The 20745-nt window shown below is 38.7% G+C and overlaps 1 protein-coding gene across 2 annotated transcripts in view; it reads right to left on the reverse strand.

Annotated features, from left to right (window-relative positions):
• Positions 1-714: 714 nt before the first annotated feature.
• fam53b (family with sequence similarity 53 member B) overlaps positions 715-20745 on the reverse strand; it is a 22481-nt gene continuing 2450 nt past the window's right edge. For both annotated transcript variants that reach the window (XM_065272817.2, XM_065272816.2), the window contains exons 2-5: positions 7162-7348; positions 6683-6737; positions 1653-2350; positions 715-1302 (exon numbers count right to left, since the gene is read on the reverse strand). In XM_065272817.2, coding sequence (XP_065128889.1) covers positions 1042-1302; positions 1653-2350; positions 6683-6737; positions 7162-7248 — 1101 coding nt within the window. In that variant the 5' untranslated portion in view covers positions 7249-7348 and the 3' untranslated portion in view covers positions 715-1041. The remainder of the gene's footprint in view (positions 1303-1652; positions 2351-6682; positions 6738-7161; positions 7349-20745) is intronic.

The following is a 20745-nucleotide window of genomic DNA, read 5'->3' on the forward strand; positions in this document are numbered from 1 at the left end:
AGTTCATGTCTGCTGCCTCCTCTGAGGTCTTTTTGAAGCATTTTTGTTACTATTGCATCACACAATTACATTACCATAAACAAGTCTTACTATTCTATTGCAAAAAATTAACTGAGGAGAGGCCATTAAATTATTCAAAAATAATTCAAATAACGGCCCGTCATCAATAATCCCTTAGATAGGTTTTTTCCAAAGGACCGGAGACAATTATTTCTCTTAAACCACAATTACCACAGACATTGGTCTACCACAGGTCAGGTGTGCGGTTATAGAAAAATAATCAAAACCCATGAAACAATTCTCAACCAATCAGAATAAAGCATTTAACAGACCTGTGGTATACGAATAAACAAAAACGGTAATAAGTCGGGATGGGACTTAGATGAAAATGATGATCGTTTGGGTTTAAAGTTTTTTGTGATTTTGTGTAATTTTGAGGTCTGACTAGTTAACATTACCAGTCAGTCCTACTGGTTAAGGACATGTGGTCCACAGTAAAGACTGGGGATGTGGACTTTGAGTCAAAGTTAACAGAGTTTTTTTACAAACACATTAAAATGTTTATTCATATAGAAATAAGTACATTTACTTCTGTAGTTACTATATTGTAAAAAGACAAAAATATTTCTAAATAGCTTTTCATCACCAGTGAGGAACTGAAATACCTGATATTACTATTGTTACACATCTGAAGCCCTTTATTATGTGTATGCATGTGTGTGTGTGTGTGTGTGTGTGTGTGTGTGTGTGTTTGTTTGTTTGTGTATGCGCGTGTGTTTGTGTTCACCTGCTGCGTCTGACTTTTGTCCCAAGTGTCATCATGTGTGACACGGCACTAATCATGACTACCATAAACGTGTGTTTTCATCCACAACACAAAGCTCGCCAGACTTCAGCGCAGATCACGTTAAGATGAACACGTCCTCCATGTGCGTCACCCTGAGTCGATTACATATGTTCACTTACTGAAGCGTCCATCCCATAATACTCCAACAGCAAGGAATTCTGGGAGCATTAGAGCTGCATTGAGCTCGACGTGTCTCAGTTTCTTTCAATCTGTTCAATGTCCAATTCTCCACCCAGCTGGAACACATCCCGCCCCCTCCCGCTACACAGCCCCGCCCACAAACGCTCACGCTCCTTGCCGTTGGTCAGCCCTGCTGCCCAGCTGTTGTCAGATGACTGCCGATGAGATGATGTGACGTCACCCCCCATATGCAACGATTCACCTGTAAACGCAAACGCTGGACAGTCGTCTCCGGTGAAACCAGGACAGCTGAGGCTGTGAAAATCCGGTAGCTTCTGTGAAAACCAAAGAAAAATACAAATCAAACATAGCACTGACTGTATGAGCTATTAAACACGCTCTCTTATCAAACTATTATCAGTTAACTATTCATGTTAATGAAATACAACAACAGCATCTGGTGAAATTTCAGCTGTTTAATAGGACTGCTGATATCTAACTCTTATCAGTACAGTAAGACATAAACCAGCGTAAGAGCTGAAGTCCAGTCCTGTTACTACAGCAACTACTAAATATTTGGCTTGTAAGTGGAGCAGTTTTTTTCATTGACACAATGATCAACATTGTGTGTGAGAGAGAGGCTACAGTACACAATGAACACACAAACACGCACACATTGACTGACCTCTGTCATCTTCAGCAGATCCAAGGAAGGTCTCTGTTTGTGACTATCTGCTGGTCTCCTGCGCTTCACGCCGGTCTTCTTGTCATTGTGGACACAAGGTTGTGAGCGGCTGCGTGCCAGACCCCCCTTACCGCCGCGTCGCTCCAACTCAGGAGTGCTGTCAGGAGAGCTGGTCTCCGATGGCCCGCCGGCTTCAATCGGGGAGATCTGCTCTTGAGAGAGGTAGTGAGCCTGCTGAGGTGCATCGGAGGAGGCGTGGAATGTAAATGTGCGGCCGAAGGACTCCAGCTGGTTTGTGCGTGCGGGCAGACTGAAGCTGGAACTGCGCTGCATCACAGGAAATCCTGTCTGGCTGAATACGGAGGATGAACCTCCGCGCTGGACGCTACCCCCGCTAAGACAGCGACGTTTTTCCACAGTCGTCCAAACCCGCGAGCCCTGCGGTCGCCACGCGGACCGGCACCCGGCCAGCTCGTCGGAGCAGGAAAGCGAACGGCACTGACGTTTGCTGGGCGGAGCGGCACCGGCAGGAGATGGGGCTTCACTCAGACTCAAATCGCACAGCAAACCACTGATGGCACCCGCTTCGCGAGCAGAGCGCGTCTCCTCCACGCCGGTCCAAAGGCTCTCCAGACTGGAACCTACGGGCCGTTGCTGGATACCACAGCCCCTGCTGACCTCGGTCCACCGACCCGATTCTGACGAAACAAAACCAGACACCTCAAATGAGTCTGTGCTCATCTTAAGAAATGAAGAGGGTTTTTAAATAAAACTGCAAAACATATACACAATACATATAAAAGTTTAAATAGCCCCAGAATATTTTAACCTTTGTAGTCAAATTGGCATATCTGTATATTTTAGCTATTCAGTTTTAAACTATTTGATTCACAAAGAGACACACAGCCCAACATGATTTACATCTGCATATGATCTAAAAATATCTTAGTCCCAGAGCAGGAAGTTGCTATCAGATCAGGTCTGAGTCCAGTAAATAACAGCACACTGTATCAACAAACACATTTATGATGGATCACCTCCAAAAAAAAAAGAGAAGAGAAGAGAAAGAGAAGGGTGAGTTCACAGGAAAGAGATGTCCACAAACACCACAGCTGAAAATAGCTGCAGATCTGTGGAAAACTGCCAAAGTCTGCTGAACATCTGTGTACTAACAAACAACAGTATTTTATACTTCATCACAACACATTTCAACTACTTTCTAACTACATCAGCTGTCTTTCAAACAACATCATATCAAACATCCATAATTATACAGCGCACTGTATGGTCGTAATCCGATCCATAATCTATACCGTGCACTGTATGCTTGCAATCTAACCATAATCTATACTGCACACACTGCATACTCGCAATCCAATCCATAATCTATACTGCACACACTGCATACTCGCAATCTAATCCATAATCTATACTGCACACACTGCATACTCGCAATCCATTCCATAATCTATACTGCACACACTGCATACTCGCAATCCAATCCATAATCTATACTGCACACACTGCATACTCGCAATCTAATCCATAATCTATACTGCACATACTGCATACTCGCAATCCAATCCATAATCTATACTGCACACACTGCATACTCGCAATCCATTCCATAATCTATACTGCACACAATGCATACTCGCAATCCAATCCATAATCTATACTGCACACACTGCATACTCGCAATCTAATCCATAATCTATACTGCACACACACTGTATACTGGCAATCCAATCCATAATCTATATTGCACACACTGTATACTCGCAATCTAATCCATAATCTATATTGCACACACTGTATACTCGCAATCTAATCCATAATCTATACTGCACACACACTGTATACTGGCAATCCAATCCATAATCTATATTGCACACACTGTATACTCGCAATCTAATCCATAATCTATACTGCACACACTGTATACTCTGAATTCCTTACTGGATGTTCCACACTATGTGATTTACATTATATATAAAAGCATATTACTCATTTTATGTGTAAATTCTGTAACGCTGTTCAGTCATTTTCAAACAGCACTCTGTTCATCAGCAGGTCTGAGTGTAGAAGGTCAAAAAACATTAATGCTTTGGCCAGGGACACACACATACACACACAGCTGTGGGCACAGAGGTGACGAGTCAGTGCAGACCATCTGGTTCCAGGCAGCACAAAACACTATTGATCACTATTTAGGCCGCAAGCTCTCTTTTTCCCACTCAAAGACTGGCCCTATTATTTTATTACCTCTGTGAGGAGTCATTTTGGAGAACCCCAGCGATGCTGAACTCAACTAATTATTCACATGACAGCAGATGACACTCGGCTCTTACAAACACCTACAGCATCATAACACAAGCCCTAATGGGTATTAGCTTTACTATCCAATACATCAGTGACCCCAAACTTTTCCACTGGGCCCCCCTTTCGTACAGAAAAATATTTTACCCCCCAGTCCCCCCACCTACATGCATCACTTATAAAGACACTCTTTATATCCTTTGCTTGCCAACTCCTTATAGGATGTAGTTTAAACACTGTAACTAATACAGTTCTGTAACTTTGTGTGACATATTAGTGAAAAATAATGATGAACAAAGGGGAAGCATTAGACTATGGTCTGATTCAGACCAGAGCATGTGAGCGGTGCGGAGCGGGAGCGGAGCGTTGAGCGGTGCGGTAATATTTCCATCAGAGCGCAGAGCGCATTTCCGAAAATTCCGCTCCGCTCGCTCAATACGCTCAGCACCGCTCGCTCATCCCAGAATGCCCTTTGGTAATTTGCTAGTTTGAGAATCTGTAAAAATGGCTAGCAATAAGTTATGGAGTTCAAATATTGTTTTAATGAAGTCGCCAGCCTTATATATAAATGAAAGAAATGAAACTAAGATGACAGAATAACTGTAGCGTCGTCTGCATCTAGATGCAGTTTTAAAGATTAAAATAACTTTAATCTAACTGATCAACACAAATACAAATATATTTGTACATAATATAACTGATTGCTTACCAGCATTAAAACCACTTAAAATAAAAACATTTATAGTTCTTTGTGTATGTACAGCAGCCACTCCGTGGATGAGGAAGCTGTAGCCAAAAACGCCGGTGCCTTTAGTATTAACTGACTGAACACTTGACTTACCTGGACATTTAGATATTAAATTTTTTCATCAACAGTATCTGCGTGGAACAATATAAACATTGATGATAATCTGCAGACTCGACTGATTCAGCACGTCCTCTATTTTACAGAGAGTCCGCTTAATTAACAGCTTTTCGTTCGGTCCGCATGAGCTAAACTTTTTATGTTATGTAATTTGTTCTCGTATAGGCTATATTTCTACATATTTTCGACCATATAACATTTGGGATAAAATGTGAGTTGTTATAGATAGCATTTAAGCTTTTTCTTGTTCTGAAATGATGAAATGTTTAGTCTGACTAAAATGATCTATCCAGATGAATTTAGCCAAAATAATGATTTATTCGTTTTCATACTATATAGATACATGTTAATTTATCTACTAATATACTATTGAAAATGCCATAAATAAATATTCTGTATTGCATTCGTTTTGTACATTTACAGGTTCATAAATACTGTCTAATTTTAATTTCTTTAAGACACTGTGTTCTGTTTTTACCATGCAATGTAAATTCGCACTTAAAAACCTTCTTGTTAAGAAATTGTTCTTCAATTTATTTTAGTTTTTTTCAAATAATATATTTATATAATATTATAGTTTGTTAATCTTTTTCTCATAAGGCGATCGAATTGTTATAATATTTCGTAATTACTTATTACATTTATTATAACTTAAAATTGTGAATTAGTAAAACATGTGGAGGTCGTGGAAACAAATTGTTAATTTGAATTATATCCGTATCAGTTAAACTAGGTCTAATAGCCAACAAACAACTGTACATAACTTCGATTTATTAGCTAATACTTTAATTAAATGCAATTATCCAAGAACGTCAGTACAGAAAACAATTAGGCTTACTAAATATTTTTTTATGTCGGAGCGGGATCTGAGCGGGAATTGGTTTATTTCCGCGCGTGAGCGGAAAGTTAACGGAGCGCTTGCTTGGGCGGTGAGCGACTGAGTGGAGCGCTTGAACAGTAGAGCGGAATATTTAGCGGAGCGTCACACAGCTCCGCACCGCTCACATGCTCTGATTCAGACTGATCTAACAAACACCAGCAAACAACGTTATAAGTTCGTTATTGGCAGGATTTATAATGGAAATCACAACTTTAAATTGAAGAAGCAAACTTACTATGAGATACAACAAGCATATAGATATATTAAAGGTGGGGTGCATGATCTCTGAAAGCCAATGTTGACATTTTAAATCACTTAAACAAACACGCCCCTACCCCAATAGAATCTGGACCTTCTTTATAGACCCGCCCCACACATACACAACCCAGGCAACGATGTCAGTTAGTAGACACGCCCCTTACTGCTCATTTTCTGCTTTGCGGCAGAAACCTCTGTGTGGTGTCTTTGAGCTTTATATCATATTTCTACCTGTAACTTATTTCACAACGAGCGTGAAACAAAAGATTACATGCGTCACTGATCAAACCAGCAATCACAAATGTGAAGACATCAGTCATTGTCCAGTCCCCAAAGTCAACTTGAAGATCGAGTGAGTGTTGTGCAGTTGCGAGAGAATAGAGAGAGTGGAGCGAGCGCTCATCCCAGCACTTGCTTATGTGACTGCATCTGTGTGCGCTCCTCTTTCTCGAGGAGTCTTTTTCATTCCTGCCCTTGTGAGGATGTGAGGTTTTCTGTGCGTGAATATTATATGCATGGTTTAGATTTGGGTCTGAATAAATGCAACATACATTTGAAGCTATGCTTACCGTGCCGCCCCCCCCCCCTTAAATAACTCCACGCCCCCCAGTTTGGGACCCACTGGAATACATGATGAGGCTTATGTGGTGGGTGTGACACTTTCATGCAGGTTTCATGGTAGATGTTCATCCAGTGAGAAGCACTTACCCATGATTCCACAGGAGAAGAGGGCCGTCCCCTGGCTCATGGTTGGGGACTCGTGCTGCAGAAATACAAAGACACATGAGAAGAGCATCCAAACCCAAAGACAGACAGAAAATCCCCAAACAACAGCACGTCAGCTCAGCACCAGCGGTGACAGGAAACTCGCCCACCTCTCCGTGTGTATTGTAACTAGTACGCATGTAAACCACAAACAAATGCTAGCTCGAGTGCATACGTGCAGCCGGCTCATGAATGAAGTGTGAGGAATCTGTCTGATAGAGTCTGATCATTATTATCAGCTCACAACAATCTATTGATCAGAATCCAGGGCTGAAACCAATGAAAAGGAAACATTGTTCACTGTTTCTTAAAATTTTATAGATGATTTCATTTATACAAACTCACACTACCTGACGCAATGAAGATAAAATGAGTCTTTGAAATACAGTAAAATTTTTCAAAATGATGTTTTGTCGTCTCACCAGCTGCAGAGACGGTGTAGATGTTACATCATCAACGGGTTTCTTGTCCAGTGTTTTAGTGTGAATAATCACCATGGCAACACACATGTTTGCCACAGTCCATTCCAGTGCAGGTGAGTTAAAGTGACCCGACCCAACGTCACTCACATCAGCACCGACCGCTCATCAGACGACCCTGAGTGTCACCCTGAAACAAAGAAAAACAAAGAAAGAGGTGTTTAAAGGTACAATTTGTAACATATTTGCAGTAATATATCCAAAAATCACTAGTCCAGTATATATATTTTGTCCGGCTGATTACTTTCAATATCTCTAATGTTTTTTAAATACTTGTAAATTATGAGAAAATTGCCATTCTAAACAGTGACACGGGGTAGTGCAGTCGCCTGTCAATGACGTTCAAATCCACATTACCCTTAGCCTTTACTGACGTAGAAACCACATGACAACAGTGTCGTGGACAAATGCGGAAGTATGCGTTAGGTGGGCTGTGTTATCACACCATTGAAATTGGAATAATTCTGTAACATCTATACAGAATGATTCCATGTTCGCTTGCGTTTGTAAACGTGTATCTGCGTGTATGCACTACTTAGTGCACCTAAACGTGCACGCACACACAGATGGAGGGCAAATTTCAAACAGTCGCTCCACATTAAACATAACATTGTTTTTCATCAAATGTATGTTTATTTACTACAGTATAAGACACAGTAGCACAACTCTCGCTATAGTTTACACAAGAAGAGTTCTGATCTTTGAAGGGCGTACTAATGATGATCACGTCTGACGGAAACAGGACCGGACACATTCAGCAGCAGCGTGTGTCTGTGCGTACTGAAACCTGTTTACTTTACCACCTTTTTCTGTTAAATTGTTTAAAATCACTTGAATGTTAACATTTGCATGCCTTTGAAACACGTGCATATGATAAACTTTCCTGTTTAAATTTGCGTATTAATCCGCAAATAGCATGCAAGCTGAACCGTGGGTCGTGATCCATACAGATCACGGATCGACTGCGATCCGTAACACCACTAACACTAAAATCACTGTATAACGAAGATTTGGCAAACACAAAGTAAAAAAAATCTATAAGAAAATATTTTTTATGTAAACTTTTTTCTTTTATTGTTTGACTGACATTGAGACAGACAGCTTTAAGATCTACTGTAATGCAAGGATCCAATCATACATTCACTTGTGTGTGAACCTTTCTCAAAACAGATATTAAAACTGTAATTCTGTGTATGTGTGTATATATCGGGGTCGCACACGCACGCATCTGTCAGTCAGTAAGAAGAATATTGTTTTCAAACCTCAATTTCAACCAAATTCGACATTTATACTTTCTTTAGCCTGTAGCTCAAAAATAAACAGTACACATTCAGACTTATTTTGCCAGCACGGGTCACAAATACTCAAGATTTCAGTGTGTAGTTATTTAGATAAAAGTATTTCTCCAGAGTTAATGTGAATGCTGTGCTTAACAGGAGATTCTGTGATAATCGAGATTTCTGGCATCTCAGGAGTCTGGTTGGTGAATTTACGCTGGCGCATGTTGGCTGCTGCTGCCTTCTCTGGGATTTTTTAACTTTACAGGTTGCTATACGTTTTATCTTGACATGTCTTTTTAAGATGTGTTTTAGTCATATTCATTGATGAATGAAGCTGATTAAATAAAAGTGTTCCCTGGACTAATAGTTGTTTATCAGCTACTGTACACCTGATATTGCACCCTAACGTGTTTTACCCTGAGGCACTGTGTGCTGCAGTAATGAAGACTAATGAATTGCTTGAACAATTATATTTTTATGGGCAACCAGCTCACTTACATTTGCCCTGTGGGGTCTTTACTTAAATATACTGTAGAGGAGCCGTTTCAGTTCTGCTTTTGTTTCTCAGAATTACCTCCGGCTTTACACCTCCATCCAGATGTTGCCTCATCAAACCTCGAAATACATTCATTGTGGGTCCCGGCAGAGCTACACCACTGATGTTAAAAAACCCAATGCGGTCCTTCTGGTCATTTTATCCTCGCCGTACAAGAACAAAAGCTACACGAACTACAGACTTCAGGTCGGGGAGGGGGACATACAAATACACAACAGATTTTGGACTAGTTTTACTCTTTCAGCACCATCATGAAATCCATCACATTCCTGGCTTCAGTCATGGAGAACCAGAACAGACATTCCTGTCGTTCTACAGCCATGATCATTGGACCACCAACCCAGAGGGACAGCAGAACCATGGAGCTTTGTTCTCCATAGACAAAACTATAAAAACACAACCGCACCAGAAGTGTGTTTTAACGTAACTCTAATGCTTTGCTTTCTGAATGCTGCTGGCGTAAATAAATGAAAGAGAAAGAGCGTGCTGCAGGCCTGTCCCAGCACAACGTGTGAAAATAAATACACCAATGTGCATTATTATATGCATGTGTTTGCTATTACATGAAGAATAGAATTGGGGACTACCAAGTACCCATTCACATTAACCAATTGGTACCCATTTTTGGGACTTGAGAGAATACATATGGGTGCTGTGTGCGAGATTAAGCTACAAAAGATAGGTAAAGAGAGAGAGAGAGACCCTGTGACGTGGTGTCACCCCTGCAACACAACAAATAGAAGCAACGTTTATCAATTTCACATGCTTTTATGCCATGGCAATTTAAATATTAAACATCAAAAAGACACATACCAGATCAATGAGCTACTCATGCGCAGTTTGAGGAGTTTTGTGTGTGAGCAAATCCCAAGTGTGTCCATGGAAAGGCACATCTCAAGGATTCAGAAAGCATAGCACGCAAATGCTAACCGAGTTCATGTTTTCTTGTGCTTGAACGGATTTATTTACACATAATGATCTAAACATGCCATGATTATCCTCATAAACACAGTCATCTTTGTTAAATCCCTTGTCTTGACTAAATATCTTTATCTTTAATAAGGATGAATCTATATTTGTATTATGCAGTAAAGAGTATATGCAATAATTTTAAATTTACTTTCTGTGTGTGAGAACTACAGACCTGAATCAAACATGAAAATCATTGTTCATTTCATCTGTATGTTTGTTGTATTTGTGCTCACACTAAACCCTGGAGGTTGTAGGGACGTTATTAGAGGACTGATTTTGTATACCATGCAAAATTTAAATATAAATATCCAAATGTTAAAATAGCGAGGTTATGACTTTTTTTTACTAAAATAAATGTTTACACAGAATAAAGTTACTGCTGGGTAACGCTAGCGAATTTCAGGTACCGATACTGGGCACAGGTTAAAATGTGAACAGGAGAACAAGACTAGTCCAGACCAGCACCGCTGTTAGTACCACTGCTGTAAATGATACTGTTGTTATATAAACATATTTATACAAAAATATAATAATAATGGTGCTTGTCCAAGAAAACTCACTGTTATGATGTTTAGGTGTAGAAAATGATTGACAGGTTGTTGTCTAAGCAAATGAACACTGGCTGAAATTAAAAGAGGGAGGCAACACACCCATATCTCTCTATGACAAGGGGGTCTCCAACCTTTTTGTAAGCAAGGGTTACCACACAATGGATAAAACAATCTGCAGGCCTGCTTTTTTGATATAGTCTACTCAAAACTTTTTGTTTTACTTTTATTTTACATGTTGATTTTTATCATTGTTTAAAAAATGTTTACATACATAAAAGAATAAAATATAATGTAAGATTAAATATGTAATAAATAAACTCTGTTGGAGAGCTTGAGATAAGACATCAGAGACCTTTCATCTGTACCTCACTGGGATTGAATCAAGCACTTAACAGAATAAGAAACATTTACTTGTGTCCATGCCTGAAGCACAGTTAATGTTTATGACTAGATGTTTCTTCAAAAAATCCTTGTTTTTTTACTAATAAAATAACCATAATAATAACTTAACTACATGTCAACTGGTAAAAGTCCATCTGGATTGACAGGTTTTATTGTCCCTAAATAGGTTTCTGAGGACTAGTAACATGTTCAAAGCTGACAAACTGAGTAAAACTTTTTTCTCAAAACACCTACATGACTAAAATCTCAAATCCTCCTGTCAGACCTCACGGCATTAAGTATTATTGTGTTTGGAGAGTTAAGTTACCTGAGGACACCGGAGAAACTAAGCACATGGCCGAGTGAACGGTGGGGACTGATACAGCTCTATCTGATGACTGACACTCATTGATATGTTACACAAGCCGTTTCACACCAGCACCACATGTCATCCGTGATGTCAATATATTCAAAGAGCTTCTGTCCTAATGAAGTTCTCATTGTAAAACAGAGAGCCGTGTTACTGTCTGCACATAAGTCATACATGTTTGGAGAACAACTAAATGATAGACTGGCTTAAACTTTTCCTATAAACGCTTAGCTCATGTGCTAAATGTGTTAATGGTAACTGTAATGTAATGAGCTTAAGATTTAACAATCACATTACATACTCCAGTGTTTTCCTGCTTCAAATACATTTATCCTAAATAAAAGGTCTCAAGTTAAAATGATCCTGTCTTTCATCAAGGCTACTGAACAGTCACAGCTTTTCATTTTTATACTCTTTTAACATATCACATTAGCTAAAGTATAGCACAATAACTAGTTTACAAGGTTTACATTTTGGATGTTTTACTCAGATTTCTCTCTTACTAGTTGTATTTAATGTTCCAGAACTACTAAATATTTGCTTTTCTATATTAGTTGCCCTGCCAAAGTTGCAAAGTGATGTTGTAGTTGTCAAAGTTTTAACACTATTTTAATAGATAACAACAAGTCAAAAAGTTACTTGCGCACTTTTTGAGAAGTTTTGTGTGTGCACACAGCCAAACCACACGCTCAGAAAGCCACAAATCTTCATAACTTAACATTAGGGCTGGGCAATTTTCGATTATTTGAGTTTATGTTCTAAAGCGATTTTAATTTAGGGAATCGAGATTTTGAATGGAAGTTTGTTACAGTCAATGTGAAACCCTAACCCTAACACAGCAGGGTTATACTGCATTGAAAATGAAACTGCAGCCACCCAGACAAAATTTAGGAACTCTGAAACCAAAATTAGGCCATATTATTATTTTATGCGCTTTTGTACGGTCTATGCTGTGGGAAAGTAACAGACAACGCGACCCTCATCGTGCCTGTTCACGTGCTGTCTTTCAGCTTATTTCTTCAGAAAAGCAACAATCAAAGGTACAGATGACTGAAACCATGACCTAAACCTCACGTGTCAGTTGTACCTCTGCTGAAATATAGCTGCATATGAAACATGTCTGCGCTCGATTTCAGTGAAGATGCTGTCTGTGTGTTGTCTGCACAGAGAGTGCTCGTCTAAATTAAATCCAACAGGATGAAGGTGAACAGCCTGACTAGAAATGTATGATTCGCAAACTAGTAATGACTAATTAAACAGATTCATTTTAAAGAATAGTGAAAAGAAGTCAATCACAGCATATCCAAATGATTCACAAAATTATTAATTAAAAAATCAAATCAAATTTTAAACAAATCATAGGAGAATGTTATGGTAGTAAAAAGAGAAACAATAGTTGATGTGAGATTATGACTGTGTACTTAAACTACAATAAAATACAACAAAACATTATAAAAATGCGTGAACAAAGGTTCCAGGCATAGTTTTCAAATTAAGGCTACAATTATATTTCTAAATAATGCCTTATTTCTGCATAGATATTTAAAAAAAATTCAATTTTCAACCATGTTAATAACTATCCTTTAGTGCACTTGGATTAACCAGATGTTCTTCCATCTTATTAAAAGAAAGTTATTGGAAAGAGAAGTTACTGCAGCATTGCTGTAGTTATGTTTTAAGTTGACTATAGACGGTTTCAGCAGTGACAACATAAAAGCGGCTTTGGTGGTCAACACGTAACTTCCGGTAAACTCAGCTAAGAATAAATAACAACAAAGTACTTTAAACGTAGTTTATTTATAAAACAAGCAAAATAAACAACATGTAGATAACCTAGGAAACCAAAACATTTGTTATTTTCGACGAGGTATTTGTTCAAGAGTTCAGTTTAACAACTAGTCAGACCGGAAGTAAAGTTCTCTATTTGGTCTCTGACCAAACGTGTATCGCGTCAATGCACGTGCGTCCGATAAAACCGTCTATACCAGGGGTCTTCAACTAAAATTGGTGGAGGTCCAGTAAATGAACCCTCCGCACCAGCCGAGGTCCGGACATAAAAACATAAATTGACCGCTTTTGCCAGACTAAAGAAATTAGTGTAAATATTTGTTTTATTGAACAAAATATAGTGTTATCAAGCATATTGAATAATGTTTATTCATATGTATAAGCATAAATAATCCTTCACAAAATGGATTTCATTTTAATGCTGTTCTGTTACTGTATGTCCTTTCAGTTATTTGGTACAAAATATCTAAATTTATCCAGTAACAATGTCTGACAAAAATATGAAGGGAACAGTGCAAAATGCATTCATCTCTAAATCTGCAAAACACACATTCATTTCCACAAAACAACTTAAAAGGAAAACTAACGTGCTCTTTTCTGCTAAACTGAGAATTACAATCACAATCAATGAATACAAACCTCTCTGGCTTCATCAAATCATATCACATGTTACCTTCATTCTCATTTATTGTCTGTACTTAACTAAATGTGAATGTTAAACACCCTCTTCTGCTTCAAGTTGCACTGGTAAAGGATCATCATCAATATCATTCATAAACACAAACAGGTAAAGTAAACTGCCAGTTTTGGAAAACTGAAAAAGTGCAGGAAACCATTTCTCTCTTAATTTGTACTGTTCCTTCAAGTTTATAAAAATGTAAATAAGTTCAAAAGACGAAAGAATAAAAAGTCCTAGTTAAAAAAACTATGCTCATTGATCAATCTTGACATGTTTTTACTTTTGATAATGTTAACTGTTGAGAATGCTGACTCGCAACTATATGTTGAGCCAAAAATGCAGCATCCACGCACTCCTTTACTATTCCCATCTGTAAAGGGCTTGTTATGCTTTCCTTAAATCCACTGTATTTTCAGTGAGCACTCATAGATGGCTCGATGACGCATAGCTCGTTGTTTGGCAATGAGTGAGTGTGGGTCGCTCATACTGGGCTTTTAGTTCATTTATGTTTCGCACCCTTACCTCGGACTGCTGAGGGTAAGTTCAAAGTGTCTTTGTTTAGTTTCGTAATGGTGTTTAATGTCCCCACTTTTGACAACCGCAACAGACTCGCAAGCAAGATGAGGCTCTCTGCTTTCTTCCCTGCACACCTGTCTGTGACTGTTCGCGCTGGCTCCGCACTCGAAACCTGTGTTGATGTAGGACCCATATAGCGCTACTGGGCTGATATAAATAGGATTTTATAATAACGTTAAATAGCGTTTGCTATTTATGTATTTTATTGTGTTAAAAGTCTTTGCTGTCCGGATGGACGCATCTCGCGGTCCGGATTCGGACCGGGGTCCGCCAGTTGGAGAGATAAAGAGATAGATAGAGAGATTTAATGTGTTTAAATCAGTTTCTGCATGTGAATGACTTCCCCCTGACGAAATTATGGTTACATGCTGGGTCCTAAAAACAAGACGCTTTTGGACTGTAAAAACTTCTTTATACAGCAAACTGAATTTTTATTGTGGGAAAGGTTCAAAGAAGATCCAGAAAAATAAAGTTGATCTTTATAAAAACATGGAGCATTACAGCGAACTGAATGAGGAACTTGAGGGTGGAGCAGGGTGATATGGCCATTCTGAGTACTGTGAACACACCCATGTCATCTAACGTTACAAACCCCTCAAAAATTCCCACAGTACATATTAGAGGACAGTGCCTCATTTTGGCTATAAATCTCATCATAACCAGTGTCACTCACGGTGAGGTTTTTGGGGCTTTTGGAAGATACAGCAAATCAATTTGTCATTAAATCTTGCTGTAAGCTGATGCCAAACCAAACTGCTGAGGTGTGTCCACGGCTGTTAATGAGGATGACCAACAGTTCCAATTGTAAAACGGGTAGAAATGAAGGTCAACTGTCTGTGACCAAACAGCAAGAGCCAATGACGCTACAGCACTTCTCTGCCAAAGCTGCTGGGCACGAAGAACGCTCGTAATCGAATGAGCTGCCAAACCGATTTGGTTTAGCTTACACAATAGAAGCATAAAGGAAACGAGGAAAAAGAGAGAGAGAGAGAGAATAAATGCAGCTGCCCGACCACTTAACATAAACACAAAGACGCCGCGAGCCCACGAGAGACAATGTCTCTTTCATCTGAGAAAACTTCAGCTTTAACTTCACCACATACAGTATCTGCTCATAAACATATATGACATCAATAAACAGCAATACAGAAGTTATTTGAAGTTCATCTGGAAACTGGACAATAACTATTTCTAAATAATAATTAATGTTTGTATAGTGTGGCATGTGTAGACACTTATATTTGCAATGTATTTGTACAACAAGTCCTTAACATTAGTTTAACATCACGAACGCTGCATATGACTTTTCCAAACTCTTTTATATAAACACTGAAATAGGGCTCTAACGATTAATCGTGCAAATGCGTGTTTTCTCAATGAATGAATTACGAGGAAATGCCGGCACATCCAAAAGCCAGAGGCCGCTCTCATGCAAAAACTCCCTTTGTGCCACAGAAGAATTATCGGTACAAACGCTATTCCAGGAAATGTCTAAAGGGATATTTATATCGCTGTTCTTCAGATTGTTTCAGGTATTATCATGATAATAAAAATATTTTGAATGATTGTGTTTGACGAGTGTTGCTTTTTTAAATTCACATTATAAATGACTCATAGTGACTTCAGATTAATAAGGACTTTCTACTGATCACAGAGCTGTAGTACACGCACAAGCTGTGCATGAAACACAGAATCGGAGCCTTGCGATTCAGAATTTATTTCAGGCAGATCTTTTTAATGGGGAATGCGATGTATCATCACAGACCTACACTGAAACAAAATAAAGACCGATGGTGTTGAGCTCTAGACTAACCAGCAACACCATAACACTTTTATAAAAAACAACAGATCAAATACAAGAATATATAGAAGTATATTTGCACAGAGTATACCAGTTGTATACCGGTATCTATAATTATTATCCCAAAGGAGTTTTTTTCACCCCTTGACTGCTGTCACCCTGTCGGCTTGTTAAATGGGGGACTGGTGGCATTAACTTAACTTTGCAGTTTCTTTTGTACACATTTATAATGTACATTACGATTTTTAGAGCTGTGTTTAAAACATGACATTATGACATCATCTCTTTCTCGTTGGCGTAGGTGTCTGCACACCTTTCCTAAGCGTGCACTCTTTTTTTTTCCTTGATGAGTTTAGTATGAAAGCGCTTTATATCACAGACAGCTTAACCTGAATTGAGTCAAGCACTTAAGAGTATTGTTGCCCAAAAAAGACTGCACACAGCATCATAAGCAATCCACAATAAAACTATTGTGTGCATTTAAAATCAATGAGGCGTGTGCTGATGGTTTATAGGCCACTCTCTTATTATACAGTAACACATTTGGCAAGGAAGATATGAAAGAGCTGCAGGTGTAAAATGTGTGCTAGGTGAAGAGAGAGCTACTTTAGACTATATCACACGGTCACATTAATAAACTGATTTGATTCTATAGAGAAATAGAATTTAGTCTGACTGCACGTTTACACATATTTAAGGATGCACTGATCGAGCGGCCAGAGACCGGAATTATGCATAATGGAAACCGGCCGGTCAATCTCAAGACATTCTGTTTCAGAGCTGAATAACTCCATGTAACTCCAAATACTCCATCCTAAACTATATTTAAAAACTGCCATGCTTTTGTTGTTCTTTGATTTGTGTGTTGTGTTGTTTCTATTTTATGTGAAGCTATTTTGGAACAATGAACAATTGTGAAAAGCGCGATATAAATAAATCTGAATTGAATTTATAACTGTGTATTGAACAAATAAAATCCTCATGAGTTCAGGAGGGCAGAACAAACAGACTGACCTGAGATTCATTCAGCAGTAAAATAAGTAATAATGTTTATACAGCAGGATGTTGGCAATTGTTGGCGATTAGGACCTCGACAAGAAACCCTGTCAGGTTTATTAAGCAAAGGATGGATGGTCGGTCATTATCCTGGCTACTTGCCACACGAGCAATAACAAAAATGACATTATAAAAAATTACTTAAATCGTTTTTGTATAACTGTATTAATATTAAATTCATGAAAATTATTTGATTCATGAAAAAAACAAGGTCACATGAGAGACAGCCATCTTTTAACAGTATACATACTGGAAACTACTCTCAGAAGGCATATTACATCCAGTTACACATGTGCGACCAGTAAATTTGACCTTTTTTTGTGATGTGACACTGAATTTAAAACAGCACATTGTACTTTCTGCATCTATCATCAAAGTATTTATTAGTAATACAGTGTATTAATTAGTAGAAATTAGGGATGTTAACAATTAATCGATCTTCGATTAATTGTCGATAAGAATTTACTCGATAAATATTAACGATTGTTGAAAAACAAGATCATGCACGTGTGTGCGGTGCCTGCGTAAAACACATACAGTCGGAGAAAAAAAATTAAGCGAGCGCGCAAAAGTTAAACTACTAGCTATGATCACAACGATGCTCGATGCCAAGCACACGCATGTGCTTTTTAACGTCATGCGAGACGAGGCTGGCTGGCTGCCAACGCAACGAAATGACATCCGCAGTGGATCTGATCCGATGCAGAAAATGCAAATACGTTTAGGATACTGAAAGCAAAGACCCTCTTCAGGCAAGCCTGCAAGATTAGCATAGCAACGCTGCTATATACAGAGAAGGAGACCAGAAGCCGTTTTAATGAACAGATTAAAATGTAATCTTAAATTATGGCAAGAAACTGTCAAATGTAAACTGTAAGTGACTGTCGTTACACCCTGAATGCCCGCAACATATATCACTGATCATCATTATTGACTGGCTGAGGCGCTGCGTGTTTTCTAATGGAAGGTTGCCATCTCCGTAATATAAGCATCTTTGCTGAAAGTACGTCTAAGCTGAGGTGACGACGAGAAAAGTGCCCTTCGTGTGCTGTTTCTTGGATATAATTACAAACAGTGTATCAACGACTCAGAAAGCGAGGTAAACAACTTGATAAATAACACTTGATGATAATTAAACTGTTATTTTGACATGGACTTTCATGCGTCTGTTTTTAGAGTGCCCATGTGAGGCGGAGTTATACACTGTGTCTATTAGTCATTATATTTCATTACGAGATAAGTTTAAATTGATGATTTTATCAAAACAACAACTACATTGACTCATTTTACAATCCCACTAGCATGTTATTTAGACAAAATAAAATCTTTTAATTCGCGTGAGGAAGCTGTCGTTTTTATGCACACTTTTACTTCATTGGCTATATGCCACTGCAGTGAAGGCTTATTGCACTATTACTGTTAACGATTATTCGATTGATTGATCGTTAATTTAAATGATCATCGAATATGGGAAATTGCATAAATTGACATCCCTAGTAGAAATGTGAATATTTGGTTAGCATGTTGATTTACGGTATGTGCCCCTAAATTTTCTGGTTGCGCCCCTAATATTTTCAGTTGGGGGCCACTGTGCTCCTAGTGAAAAAAGTTAGTCTGGAGCCTAGGGCTGTCACAATGATTAAATAATCGCCTCCGATGATTTCAGATCACCGCAATGATTGCATATCTCTCTAAAAAACACAAGGGGGAGCTGCAGTGCAACTTTCAGCAGTATGAATTGCAAAGTAAAACATACATTTCCAAAGCAGCAATTTCAAATTTAGGGATTTTTTTGTTATGTGTATTAATATTTACTGCCAGGTAAACCTTGCAAAAGATTTAACAATGTGTGAAAAATTATTTCATGAACAAACATGACAAAATGTATGAGAATTAAACGTCAAAGCCCTAAAACAGGCAATTAATCGTCACAATTTATTAGACAATTAACCGTCAGCCAAATTTCATAATCGTGACAGCCCTACTGGAGCCCTGTCTTGGGCGGAGTGATTAGCACAACTCTGACCGAACTCTCGGCTCCTCACCAGGAGGCTTCTCGGGTGCTGCGAGCAAATCACTCAGTAGCAGCGCTTTGCCTTCTGAAAATATAGTTCCCAGTATGAATACTGTTAAAAGATAGCTGTGTCTCATATGACCTTGTTTTGTACACACTGTGACTATACAAATCACAACACATAAATAGGAAAATGTTTGTGTTATTTTGTCACTTATTGGGAGCAGTTTGCTAGCTGGAGCCATTCACTTCCATTCTTTGTGCTAAGCTAAGCTAGCAGGGGCTGTGTCAGACAGAGTTACAGCACGCACGGAGATGAGAAAGGTATTTATGGACTTATCTAACTCTGGTGGATACGGTGAATAAGTTAAATTCCCAAAATGTGGGCATGTTCCTTTAAAGACAACAAATCCCATCATTCCAAGCTTCTTCAGAACATCATTAATCTACGTCATTGTTATTGTTTGGATCGTGCACCCTCTAGCAGTGGATTCTACAAATTGTACCTTTAATGGCGCATAATTATTAAGAAATAATGACTGTAATACAGAAAAATACAGGAAACTCACTCAGGGCTCCAGACTCCCACCAAATGGTGGCATTTTGCCACCAAAATTTGAGAGTTTGCCACTGAATTTTTGCGACCAGTAAATTTGACCTTTTTTTGTGACGTGACACTGAATTTATAACAGCCCATTGTACTTTCTGCATCTATCATCAAAGTATTTATTAGTAATACAGTGTATTACTTAGTAGAAATGTGAATATTTGGTTAGCATGTTGATTTACGCTATGTGCCCCTACATTTTCTGGTTGTGCCCCTAAAATTTTCAGTCGGGGGCCACTGTGCTCCTAGTGAAAAAAGTTAGTCTGGAGCCCTGTCACTCTATCCATGTTAAATGTGTGGTTGTTCGTGCAAACCTCACTTTGTCATGTGTTCGTGTACTAACCATAGATTAGGATCAAAGCCTGAGTGAGTTGACTGAGAAAGTTGATGAGCTGCTTCACAGCACCGACAAAGCCGACCTGAATCGCATTGGTTTAGTCATCTCTACACTAATCCTGTAACCCTACGTTGTTTAACAAGCCCCTGGGTCACTTCAGTTGTTAACATGTCCTTGTTTGCCACAGATAACTTGCGATGATATGGATTAATGACACTCATGATGACATTAAAATAAAAAAGCAGAAATAAGTGTCTACAACTGAAAATCAACAAGCTGACCATGTGATTTACAATGGAAACTTCCACTACGGCTTCTGCCACCTGCCTTACTTCACTAAACACAAGTGCTGTAAAACAAAGACAACTGCACGAGGTTTCAGAAAGCATTCAGGAGTCCAAAGGCCTTTCAGTGGATCAAACCCTGGAATCATAATCAAGCAGGTGTTAATGTGAGATAGCTCAACAAAAGTGTCTGAAAGAACATGAAAAGTTTGTAATTGTGAGATGATCAATTACCGTATGTAAAGGTTAAAGTAACCAGTCACGTCTCAAAGCAG

This window comes from Paramisgurnus dabryanus, chromosome 1 (genome assembly GCF_030506205.2).
Source record: "Paramisgurnus dabryanus chromosome 1, PD_genome_1.1, whole genome shotgun sequence".
Classification (NCBI taxonomy): domain Eukaryota; kingdom Metazoa; phylum Chordata; class Actinopteri; order Cypriniformes; family Cobitidae; genus Paramisgurnus; species Paramisgurnus dabryanus.